This window comes from Netta rufina (assembly GCF_964035555.1).
Source record: "Netta rufina genome assembly, chromosome: 5".
NCBI classification, from domain to species: domain Eukaryota; kingdom Metazoa; phylum Chordata; class Aves; order Anseriformes; family Anatidae; genus Netta; species Netta rufina.
The window spans coordinates 10,180,321-10,193,644 of NC_140128.1; the positions used below are offsets into that span (position 1 = coordinate 10,180,321).

Below are 13,324 nucleotides of genomic sequence, written 5' to 3' on the forward strand. Positions count from 1 at the left end.
AAAGAAACCAAGTTTATTCAATTTGATTACTAGATGGCAACAGCATGAGCAGATCAATAGGCTCCATGCTTGCAGTGGAACAACTCAAAACATACTCTGTGAGTGGCCAGGTGTGCCCCTTCTCTCTCCCTCTCTTGTTCCTCCTCCCTCTTCCTCCCTTCCACCCCCATTCTTTCTTCCCATCCCTTCCTCCCTTCCCTCCCTCCCTCTTAAAAAAAAAAAAAAAAAAAAAAAAAAAGCAGAAAGGGATTTCCTTCAACAGCAAGTGTAGAACAAGAATGACTATTTTAGAGACTATTGTCATGTTGTTATGTAACCATTTAACATACGAATCTAACTGTCTCAGCATTACGTTGTTCATTTTGTTTGTTCCTTAAATTCATCTTCTAATGCTATCTTATGCAGAATGTCGGTACTTCTTTGGATTAGTCTTTATATTTTTTATTATATATACATCAACTGTGCCCCCATCATGACTCAAGACTCCAAATACAGCTGTGATACCTAGAAATACATAAAAATCTTTCTTCATAACCTTTTTATTATAGAGATGTCAATCTGTATCCCATTGTTGAAAAATATACTGATATTTAGACTTTTTATCCTAATTTGAGACAAGAACAAATATTGATATATTCAGAATTTTTAATACAATAGAAATTCCATTTTTCAGGCAGCTCTACAGAGACCTGCTTACTGTACATGACTAGAGTTTGTGTGCTCCGTCTTTCCTTTAATTTTTATTAGTTTCTAATATGCTTTGGAATAGATGGACATGGCAGATGATAGGAAAGTATAAACTGATTAACAATAGAAGCAATAATTCTATTGTCAATGCAACACCCTAGCACATCTTATTTTTATTACTCTAGAAACAATCAACGGAAAGCTTAAAAGATTTTTCAGTACAAAAACATCTCATTCAGAAAGAGATGAGATACAGTTAATTACAGGGTATTCATAGATACTGAGAGATACCATTCTCCTTCAACAACAATGGTCATAGGATTTCACTCAGTGATTCTTGTTATTAGGCCCTTAATTTACAGCTGAACCCCATTCTTTCCTAAGTAGGTGGCTGAAATAAGAAAACAGGATAAGGGCGCTCAGGTGTGAAAGGGTACATGTTTTCATGAGGGTACTTAAGACAGAAGGTTCCTAAACCATGCTCCTTGAGCAGTCTAGGAAAAGGTTTTAGTAGCAAAGGTTAGTACCCGTACTTCTGTTTAGATTGGTTTATTTTAAGTTTATTTACTTTGGAGGCATTTTGTCATTAAAGCTAGCCCTCAATGACTAGAAGTTGTCTTTAAGAGTGGGGTCTGTGCCCAGGGAACAATTGGTGTGTGTTAGAAAACCCCAAGAAAGCTACAGAATAGCTTGGATTGGAAGGGATCTTCAAGATCATGTAGCTCCAACTTTTCTGACAGAGGTGGGGATGCCACACACTAAATCAGGCTGACCAAGGTCCTATCTAGCTTGGCCTTGAACTATTCCAGGGATAAGGCATCCACAACCGTTCTTGGTAACCTCTTCCACTACATTCATACCCTTACAGGGAAGTTTCCACTTAAATGTCTAGACTGAATTGTTTCTCTGTTAGTTTAACACCGTTCCCCTTTATCCTATCATTATCTACCTAAGTAAAGAATCCTTCTCCTTGATAAGCCAACTTTAAGTATTCAAAGGCCACAATGGGGCTTTCACAGGGCCTTCTCTCCTCTGGGCTGAACAGCCCCAGTTCTCTCAGCCTGTCTTTGTAGGAGAGGTGCTCCAGCCCTCTGGTCACCTTCGTGGCCCTCCTCTGGGCTTGTCCTCACAGGCCCTCATCTTTCTTGTGCTGGGGGCCCCAAATGTGGTTGTAGTACTCTATGTAGGGTCTCACGAGGGCAGAGTAGAGGGGGAATATATTCAGCACCATACAGAGCTACATTCAGTACTAGGGTGTATGGAAAGAAAAGAAAATCAAACAGGGCCTCCACTTAAGAAAAGCATTATTCTTTGTCCTTGAATTTTGGGTTTTTACTGTTTTTAGACCAATTCTGTGTGCCCCCACACTGTACGCCTGCAGCCTCCCCAGCCCTCAGGAGCCGCCGGGGCGCCATGGAAGGTGCTAGAAGCCGGCCGAGCCACGCGGTGAGGCAGTGCCGTGTGCACAGCCCTCACAGGGACGAGACGGAGGGCAACGCGCTGTTCTCCGTGAGGTGATCTTCAGGACATGGGCGTGAAGGAAGTCTTTCTGAGCTGCTGGTCTCACAGGTATGCCAGGTTGTGCTGTGTTTTTGTTTTTGTTTTTTTTTTTTTTTGTGCACTGTGGAGAAATGGCCTTCAGCTCCTGCTGGCGCAGGCGGGAAGGGAAGGCAGGGAGGGCCTCTCTCCTATCGCTGCGTGTGGAAGCGGTTCTGGCACATTTACACCGTGGCTTGCGTGAGGTGTTGCTCAAGTTGCCCCCATGGGGGATGCCTGTGAGGGAATCTTCCAGAATTTTTTCCCTCAGAGGACAGGGTGGCAGCTCACAGCTCCCTCAGCAAGAGGCTTTTCTATCCGAGGCACGGACATTGTGCTTTGGTGAAGGCGGCCAGCTGGGGCATGGCTGACAGGGTGTTAGGGTGAGGCACCACAGGGTGCAGGTGAGCAGGGTTTGGCTGCGGGCTGGGAGCCATCCCCAGTGGGGAACACCACGGCTGCCCTCTGGCCACACAGCCACCCTGGAGATGCCAAATACCCCCACACAGTGTGCTCGCGAACAGCTTCCACTTCTTTAAATTGCGTTCAGGCGTCACAAGCGCGTTTGGTTTATTTTTTAAGGTTTATATTCCCTCCTGGTGGAGCGCCACAACCCTCCCCTCCCGCCCCGCGCTGCGGGCTCCCGTCACGGAATGGCGGCGGCGCCCGCCCCGTCCCCCTTTATGGGGAGGCAGCGGATTGACGCCCGGCTCGGCCAATGCCGCCCCTAACCCCTCCCTCGCCGCCTCGGATCGGCTCCGATCGGCTGCGGGAGGCGGTGCTGGGGGTGCAGCGGCGGGCTCGGCTTGCGGCGGGGCGATGGAGGCGGTGCTGGGGCAGGTGGAGCAGCTGCCGGCGCTGCTGGCCGTCTGCCGCTCCGCGCTGGTGCGCGCCTGGGACCCGCCGACCCTGGAGCGGGCCCTGGACTGGGGCCGCTACTTCCAGCACCTCCACGACCGCCTCCGCGCCCGGCCCCGGCTCCGCCACGCCGTGGGGCAGCGGCTGCGGAGGGCCCGGCCCGCTGCCCCGCTCGCCTTCGGGCAGCTGGGCCGCTGCGCCGAGCTGCTGGGCCTGGCGCTGCTGGAGAACCGCGCCCTGCCTCCTGCCGCCTGCCGCCGCCTCCTCCAGCGCCTGCTGCTGCCCCCCGCCGCCCGGCCCGGCCGCCTGGCGCTGCTGGCCCGCAGGAAAGCCGCTTGCTGCCTGCTGGAGCCGCTCCGCAGCTCCCCGCCGAGGTCCCCCGGGGACCCGGAGCCGCGGCTGGCCGCCGAAGCGGGGTTGCTGCTGGGCCGCCTGCGGGATGAGCCCCCCGGGGAGCCCCTCTGGCTCGGGGGGGTCCTGCAGCAGCTGCCCCAGCCCAGAGCCTTCCGAGTGGTGGCGGCAGCGCTGCTGCTGGTGCGGCAGGGGGGAGGCCCCCAGCAGGAGGAGGAAGCGGGGGCTGGCCCCCTGCTTTCCTGGCTGCTGGAGGACGCGGAGAGGTTTGCTGCCTTCTGTCAGCAGCTCCCGGGCTCTCTTCTTGCTTCGTTAGCTGCTCACTATTCGCAAATAAGCGAGCGTTATTTGGACCTCTTGAGTGGCTGGGGAAGCAGCTTGCTGTATGACCCCTTGCAAGGACAGTGGGTTAAAAGCTGCCCTGATGAGGCTGAACTGTCCTGGGAGGAGCTGAGGGAGCGTTTTAGCTGCCTGTGTAAGGGACCTGTGATGCTCAGCCAACAGACCCAAGCTGCTCTCAAACTCCTGAAGGCACGGGATGGAGACTTTCAAGTCTGTGGCCTAAGTGTGTGGACTGATTTATTGTTGGAAGTAGAGAAAGACTTGAGGAAACGAGCAGAGCACTGATGCGTGAACGCAAAAGCAACACAAAAATCTTTTGAAATTCAGCAATTCTGATTAACTCTGTATTTGATACGAAAGACAGGAGCACTATGTGTTGATCTGGGTTGAAGACCAACATTGATGGGACTGATGATAATGCTGTTTATGACTGTATGTTAAGCCTGCCAGGAAGGCCTGGTGCTTCTTTGTAATTGCACTTGTGATTCTCCTGCCCACCGGCAGGAAATGGTTTTCTCTTCAGTGCTTACTTCTCAGCTAATAAAATGTATGTTTGCCAACAAAAAATGAGTTGTTTTTTTTCAAGTCTTACAGTTCAAATGTGTTTTGGTCATGGTAGTCCTGTTAATCCTCTTGTTGGAGGCTCACCAGATGTTAAAAGGGGAAGGTGGAGTTGAAAACCTGAAAACCACGAACTCATGGTTAATTCAGTAGTAGTGGCCTTCTTTAGGCTGTCCTGGTGGCGGCTTTTTTTTTTGTGCTTCTAGGTCTTGCATCTGACTTAGCCTCTGGGATGGTCTAAGTGAAGGTGAGGCTAAATGGAAAAACTGAAAGCTAACTGGAAAGCTTGTTGAAGTGTCCTCTAACTAGCAGGCTTTATTAGCTACTATACTATGTGCTAATACGCAAATCATGTCCTAGGAAAACCGCAGTAAAATATAGGATGTTGTGTTCCTGTGTTGTTCTTCCCTTTTCTGTAGTCTGTTACAAAATGTTATTTGGTTTTCTTTTGTGAAGTAAAAACGAGTGTGACAGCAAACTTTTTTAATTAAGTGAAAAAAATATCTGATGTTTAATCACACTTTGTGGGCAGAACTTGGTTATGTAATGAATAAATGACCAGATTACCATCATTTAAACCAAGTATTGCAGAGGTAACGAAACCTTGTGCACTAAGGTTTTTATAAGCTAGTGTTACCAGCACGAACAATGTGAAACGAGAACGCCCCATGAAGATGGGGAAGGGTACGCAAATACCACAAGAAGAGGTCTTTGCTAGTCTTCTGTGTGGAGTATATGACTAAGAGTTGGTGTAGTCAGTGTTCTTATAGGTCCAAGATGAGTTGCAACACCTGTCTGTCTTCTGTCTCTGAAGTCCCTTTAGGAAGAGTTAGGTGCCTTCCTTCTGCTTAAAAGCTTTAAAAAAAAAAAAAATAAACTAATTGATTGAAACTAATCAATGTAACATCCTGTGCTAGAGTGTGTATACAACTAATATGTAAAACTATGGCAGGAATTTCTTGTCACAAGGCAAAAAGGAGCAAGGAGGGATCTCGTGATTTTGGAATGGAAGCACACAGCACAAGGAGATGAATGTGGTTGGCTTGGGAAGAGGCCAACCACAATGCCTCTTGTAACTTGTATGGAAATAAAGACATACAAAACAAGTCCTTATCCTTGCCCCGCCCTCAAAGCATGAGCACTACTCAATGGTAACACACTTCAGTAAGTTAGAAGGACACACTGGTCTTCTATGAGATGTATGACTGTTTTTCTTAGGCTTCCTTGCTACAGCATGTAAGAGAGGCAGCGAGGCTGTGGAGATCTGCAGATGAACGTACTGTATCAGCAGCAGCTGTGGCAGTCACTGTTTGGCTCTCTTAAATGGGGCTGTTCTGGCGCTTGTGGTGGTGGTCAGTCTCAAAAGAGCGTGGTGTCAGGGGGATCTCAGGACTGAGTCAGTGTTTCTGTGGTTGTGAAAGGAATATGAACGCTGTCTATAAGCATTTAAAACTGCTTAGAGTATAAAGTATGAAGTTTGAACTTAGGTTGTCTAGCCACAGGTCCCTGTGTTATGTAGTTCTGGCATTTGGTGTGGAAACTCTGCACTTCAGCATACTCTTAACGCTTTTAACAGGCATAGGTTATTTTGTCTGTTAAAATACTTCTTGCTATCAGAGGTTCCTGATGAACGATACACCCAAAGATGCTGGTCAGTCGTGCCCTCCTGCCCTGCTACATGTGAAGTATGAATATCAAATGTTGCGGTAACACCAAATGTAACATTACAGCGACAAGCCTTACCAGTGCTCCTTTTGGCTTGGAGATCTAATGGGAAAGGTGGGTTATAAGCTCCTGGAATTCCCTCTTTTATTGATGGTCCTACCCATTGCAAGATGGATTGTTCCCAGGTACCTGAGCCTCTGACAGATTTCAATGAGACTGACATCTTGCTTTTGCTCATCAAGATAGATGTTTCTTAATGTCTTCAGCATGTTGGCAATGAGTTAAGACAGCTTTTAACTACTAGGATAAATCTGATACTGGTAGGGAGTTTGTACTTGCACTGTTTCAGCTTTTGCTCTTGGAACAACTTAAGTTTTCTCTTGCAAAATGCAGTTGGTCAAGGCAGACATCTTCGAAGTAATTCAGCGTTGCACCTCTTCCTAGCTAAGTGCACCTACTGCAGTAGCGGTAATGGGTGCTTCAGTGTGATCCTATTGAGAAAATAACTAACTGGGGAGGGGAAGGCGAGGGAATCGAGAAATAAAACCAGGAACTGGCAGTATCGCTTTGATTTGTGTCTCTATGGGCCGTTGTAGATCATGTCTTATTTCCATTCCTGTCCTTTCAGGAAATATGAACAGTAAAAGGTAGGCTAGCCGGAGGGAGGCAGAAGCACCTGGTTATAGCAATCTCAGAAAAATGTTCCAATCTGTCCCAAATACATTATAAAGTGGTGCCAGATCCATGATTACCAAATTCCAAAATACATATGGCACTTATTGAAATAAATGCACCAGTTCACATCCCCTATTGTTTCAGCATGCTTGTTGCATTTGCCAGGTAGCCGTACAGCAAATGACCAAATGTTTTTGGAGCTCCTTTTTTAATAAAAGTATAAACAGGAGAGGAAGAAGCATGATGTTGGTAATCTTCCCCTTCCACATATTTGCAGCTCATTTCGGCATGCTGAGGCTTGCAGCCCAAACCTTGAAAACTCTTCACTTAAACAGTGTGAACTGTCATGAGAAGTAAGATACAAGAAATGACAGGCAAAAAGCTTTTCCCCAACACCTCCTTTCTACTATCTACTAGAAGACAAACATCTCTTTAGTATATTCTATATTAAAATGAGAAGAAACTGTTAACGTAAAGGAGCTAGGTATCAGGAGTTCTTTCTCTTATATTCCTGTTTTAGAAGATGGGTAAGGATTGTGACACCTTGCTGTTGTGGTTGTGGCTTTTTGTGATTGTGACACCTTGCTCCATGGTTCAGGAGGATTTTAATAGAAAGACAGATACTTTACTACTGATGATATATATTTTTTAATGTATTAAAGGAGAAGCTTTACCATTTGTCAGATGGTACTGTAACTCTCCAGGAGTGGGGCAATAGGATGCAGCTGGATACTGAACTGCTTTTTTTCCTAATTGTGAAATGGATTTTATCTGGTAATAACCATCTTAGGCAAACTGAAGGAAAAACAAATTACATGTTTTTTTCTAGTAATTTGTTGTATACAGCTGGTTACTAGAATATAGATTAATAGTGTAAAAGAAATTGTTCAGTTAGGAAAATATACAAGAAGACTGGTACCATTCACATCAATACGAGCTTCATTGTGACTCAGTAAGGTGTTAAATTCCAAATCTGTGGTTCTAATGTGAAGTGCAATTATACAGTAAAATGATTTTTTTTTTTTTTTTTTTTATGGGAGGCCTCTTTGCATATCCCCAACTACAAGAATAGCGATCTAATGTTCCTATTCATCCATGATAAAGAGAAGTGATTTCTTCCTTGTAAGGGACCATTTCTGGGATCAGGATGCATTAGAAATACTGTACTAACTTGGTTATATGGTAATAGTCTTCTTAGATGCTAACTAGAAAGCTGAAGTTAACATATGGTAAACTTTAGTTTTGCTCTTCCTGAGAAATGGGAAACGTATAGCTAAATTCTATTTTTTATTAACAGTTTGACCCATTGCAGTTTGTGAGTAAGTATGTAAAATACAGTGAAGAGGCACCATGCGGATGGCAATCATACACTTGAGGATCTTATTTAGTTTGGGCAAAGCAAGAGAAAAAATAAAAGCATTTTAACAAGCTGAGAAGGAAAGGCAGAAAACTGTTCCCTTGTGAAGCCCCTGGAGCAATGGTGAATTTCCCCTTGACCAAAATGGAGTGGTTTTGCCTCCACTGGGGACAGCGTGGAGTCTGAACATCATGATTAAAAAAAAAAAAAAAATGCAATCACAAGGCATTTGATTTGCTGTTGGCTGCTCTGCTAAAACACTCAGCATCTGCCTTCCCTAATGACCGCTGTGGATCGATGGTTTAACAGGAACAAGTACTATGGTAGAGAAGGAGGAAAAAGTGAATGTGTGTGCAGGGTCGGAGGCAGCATTTATTTAAATGGGGTTTGCTCTCACAGAGATGCAAGCAAAAGAGCAGTATCCTATCTGCACTGGTATAAAATAGACTTGAATAATAAGAAGCGTGGTCTGAAAAAATAGCTTTTATCAGTGAGATAATATAAATCATTTATGTTAGCTCTTTGTTCTTGGTGTTGTATCCTTCTCATGAGGAATTAAACCATATTTTGACTAAATGCATCATTTTCCATTAGTTCTATGCCTGCGTCGAAGTTCACCTTAAAAGGTAATCAACAACCTAGAGACAGTTGTATGTTGTTCTCCCTTACCTATGTATCTTAAAACCTGTCAGCAAAAATATTAGTAGCGATGAGCTAGAGCAGAGGTGGCTGCCTGGTTGAGATGTGTTCTTTCGCTTTCAAATGTAGCAGCACAGGATTTGAAGCTTGTTAATCTATGTACCACAATACTGAAATCAGTCATGTGCCTACACACTTATAATTCCTTGTGTGCTGTTACCTTAGAGCTACTGAGATGGCTTTCCAGGTTTAATTGTATTCCAATGCCTTTTTGTTGTCAGCTTTTCTCTTTCACAGCCAGAGATCTCAGTCCATAGATCTTCAGAGTGGCTGGCATTTTGCTTAGTATTTTGAATCCTGTCAGATACCACAGAGGGGAGCAGCAGAGCCTTTCTGCATGGAGGGGCTTGGACTCCTCATCCAAAAGGAGGCGCAAAGCATGTGGGCCACTTGTCGTGGCAGAAGATATGCAGGGAGCAAATCCCCACCTTTGCACTGCCCAGGCAAAAGTTTCCAGTGGGAAAACAAATGATTGCAAGTCTATTTTGTCTTTGCAAGTCTGATTTCACCAGCTCTAATTGAATGTAGGATCAGGTAATGATATAAGCTGTATCCCTTAACTGTCTCTGTTCACAGACCTGTTTTATTAATAATATCAGGTATTCAGCTCTTAAATTCCATTTCTATTACATGACAAATTCCTTTAGTATTATGTGATCAATTTACTGTAACCCTTAACTAGGACACTTTACCAGAAATGATAGCAGTATGTGCTGAACAGAATAATGCAATCAAGTTCTGAATTTAGTCTTGAAATACCTCCCTATTATATTTCTCCCTCGGGAAGGAAGTCCAGAACGAATGCTCAGACGTGTACTATTCATAGTGTGTAGCTCGCAAAGAGGCTAATCCCAGCGTCTGATAAAGCGTTATTTAAGTTTTTGGCAGTCGTTACGAGTTTTAAATCCCACCACAAAGGTTCAATTTGAATGTTTTTCTGAGGATGGTTTCCAGGAATGAAATGGTATGAGCTGCTTTTACCTGCACGTGTGTATCACCGTTCTTCTTATGGTGTGTTGGACTTTCTGGCTATCTGAACAGGAAATGGTAACCGCGGCTGAGTTTCTGTACTTAGTACTTTGCTCAACATAAAGCTAGCAATGGAAGCAAATGGTCATGTGCTTTCTATTGTGTATGATAAAAATTCCACCCATAGAAATAAGGCAGTAATCCAAGACTAATTGGCATATGATCCCATTGTCAGTAAAAAGTACAGAAAAATACTTGACTTTTAATGCTGAATAACCAAAAAAATTGTGTGGTTTTATTTGTTCTCTCCTAAGAGATGGTGAATTCTCTTGAAATACCATCAAGCTGAAACACAAATGTGACCTCTACTTTCAATATGTATGAGCAGTAAAGTCATTAATATTTTCTTGTTAATGTAAATGAGCTAGGTAGGAACAATTGATTTCTTCTAGGAATTAATTGGACGTGATCAATCCCCAAAACAAGCGTGGCAACATGGTCATTCATCTGCTGCTTAATGTCGCAGTAGGCTAAGCTTGCCCTTTCAGCTAGGAAAAGATGCTGTGCCCTGGGGAAAAGGCTTTGAATCATTATGCTATTGACAGTAAATTGTGTACTGCCATCTCACAGCCTCATCTCTCTTCATGCGGAAGTTGCTGAGTTCGATTGTTTGTTTCAGAATTTGCCTTGTAAAGAGTATCTGTGTTCAAGCTTGCATTTCTTCTTTGTAGTAAAAATAAGGTGTAAGGAAAGCTGAATTTGATGGTACAAGGGAGTCAGCTGCCAGGTCTGGTCTAAGATTTCAAAAAGAAAAATTGCACGTCAAGTTTTTTTCCTACCTACAGAATACAGCACCAGTGCTTGTGTCCTACCTTCCTACTGAAGCAGTTCTTCTGTCGAAGAAGGGTTGATGTCCTCATGAGAACAGGCTTAGTGTTGTGTTGATTTGGAAACTTCGGTGGGGTTGGAGAAAATGCTTTCTTCCTCAAACTAGGGGTCTCAGAACCTACGTAGAATAGTTTAGGTGTTGGAAATGATAAGCAAGAAAATGATATTACTTAATTGATGTGTAGATCTTAGGCTTGTTCTTGAGTAAGATGCTTTTGCTGAATGCTACCGCTGAAATAATCTGACGTGTCACGTGTCTGTTTCACGTTAGTGTGAACGCTGAATTTGTCTCTGGATGTCTTAAGAGCTTTGTGTTGTGTGTTTTTTTGTTTGTTTTTTTTTTTTTTTTGTTTACAATTTTGCTTTCCCTAAAATGCAAAAAGCAACTTAGTCTTCATAAATGTGCCCAACAACCTGCTCAGGTTGAAAGAAAATGCACACTGAGGAAAAGACAATAGTGAATAAAATGGTTTCTATACTGCGAGGCTAGAACTTATTATTGTTATTAGAGTAGTCAAGTAAAATACTCTTGTTTTTTAAATTAATTTATAATAGTTATTTAGTGCATGAGCCAAAATGTGACAAGAAAAAAAAATCAAATGATATGCTAAACTCTCAGTAACCTAACAAAGCACAGATGAGATCTAGCAGCAGAAACTGAAAGTTTGAAACAGTGAAGTTCAGTTTTCTATAATGGTAAGATTCTCAATTTATTGGAATATTTTATCAACACTTTGTGTCTTTCATTGCTTGTCTACGATCTTTTACAGAGTTAGTTTCTTCTTTAAGTTTGGTGGTTTTCTATTTCAACAGACAGGTTCTAAGCCAAAAGTAGGAAAGAGTGAAATCCTGTGACCCTTGTTGGGAAAAGAAGTAAGGATTAAACTACATGAGAGGCCGAGAAAAGCCGCAATTATATTGGTTGTTGGTGTAACTCTGGGTCTTCTTCATCTTCCTAAAGTAGGTTTTGCAAAGATGGGGCTGTTCACGAATGTTCAATGACAGTTCTGCCATTGCTGTGAATTTGCTGTGAATGGCAGTTCCATTGGGTGCAAATTATTGTCCTCCTGGCTCTTCCCTTCATGGTTATCCAACTTGTGCTTTTTATGACCTGACAAAAACCTGATTGATCTGCACCATGGAATGTCTCACCCAAGTCCTGGTATGCGCCATGCCGGTGCACGCAGCCACCCACAGACATTCTGCATGGTGCTGGTTGTCATGCCTTGTTACGCCTTGTCACGCCATTCCCCTCAGAGTGGTGCATGTGGCTCACAGTTCCTACAGCTGCAGTTGTGACATTTTTGTAGACGTGGTTGAGAATTTTGGAATCCACCCAGTAAAAGTGAGAAAATGAGTTCTGTCTAGATTAAGCTTAATACAGCTTTCTTTTCAATGCAATTGGATTTTTGTTTCTGAATGTAGCTGAGCAAGATCGAGCAGAAATTATTGTGTGAAATACACTAGGCAGAATCACCAGCAAAGCAGGAAGGAATTCTGTACTTGTGAATGATGGCGCCAACGTGTAGGGCAGGGGTTCCTGTGGTGTAGAAGAAAAAAAAAAAGTGAAAAAATTGTTTCTGCTCAGTAAGTGAGCAAAGCTACAAAAGCTGTAACTCTGGTAACATGAAACTCAGGTCCTCACACATTGCATCAAAGTGAAATTATCTGGAACTTTGTCCTAAGACGTGGTGTATGACATGTTTTGTACCTGTTCAGTCTTAGAAAGGGAAAAATGGCACAAACTCTTCTCGTCCGTAGTCTCAGTAATGTGAAAACCATGTGTCACTGACACTGTCAGTTGAAGACCGTAGGTGGACACATAAGATAAATTGCAAATGACTAATGAACAATTTACAGAAGGTGCGTTATGAAAACACATACGTGGACATGCTCTGCTGGTAGGTGGACATAGGGTTGAATCTGGAATTGCTGCAGTGCCTGAAGCTGGCGGTGAGCACGCACTGTGCACTAATTACAACAGGAAAACCCCGGACCCTGTGCAGTGCTCTGACAAATTGCTCCCAGCGGTATCCGAGCTATTTCGCTGTTGTCATTATAGCCTCTAGCAAGGGCAGGATATTTGAAAAGAGTATGGTCTCTGCAATCTATTAAAGATATTATATCCCTATTTATAGTCCAGTTCCATGAATAGAAAATTCCAACAGAAGAACGTTTGCTGTATAAATTTTGGAATATGGAGCTTTTAAAAGGGGTTGTTGAGTTCATAGGCCAGGTATTTAGGAAAAAGCAATTAAAGCCACCTTGCTCATTAACCTTTCAGTTCCTCATAGGGCACTCGGAGCTCAAGAAAGTGATTGAGTTTTGATTTGTAACGCTTCAGTGAACTGGACCTCAACTTGTGTGTGTGTATTGTGTTGAAGCACAGCCTCTAAACACTTGCACGTTTTTGTCCTTCCATGGTTTAACATGATGGTCTTCTAAATAGTTGTGGCTCATGGAATCCAATAGTCCTTTGCCATGTGCTTTGTTGAGTCCTTTATACCAGCAAATGTGGAATACCAGAAGTATTTGGTACAAATCTGTAGCGTGGTCATTGCTAATTCTCACTAGGTGAGAAGACTGAAGAAATTGTAAGCAGTAGAAAATCAAGACAATGATTTGATTATTGTATTTTGGTTTTGCATTATAATTTGGAAGAAATGATTGCAGAAATGTTATCTGTCTGAGTCGTTCATTAGTCTGCATGTAGTCCTTTTATGAGGTACATGAAGG

At 43.4% G+C, this 13,324-nt stretch overlaps 1 protein-coding gene across 1 annotated transcript; it reads left to right on the plus strand.

The window, feature by feature from the left end:
• Window positions 1-3,042: 3,042 nt before the first annotated feature.
• On the plus strand, window positions 3,043-4,225 carry FANCF (FA complementation group F; the record flags this gene model as incomplete). Its single annotated transcript, XM_084288389.1, has 1 exon — window positions 3,043-4,225. One exon carries the CDS (start codon window positions 3,043-3,045, stop codon window positions 4,057-4,059), a length of 1,017 nt encoding a protein of 338 aa, XP_084144515.1. The 3' UTR covers window positions 4,060-4,225.
• Window positions 4,226-13,324: the final 9,099 nt, after the last annotated feature.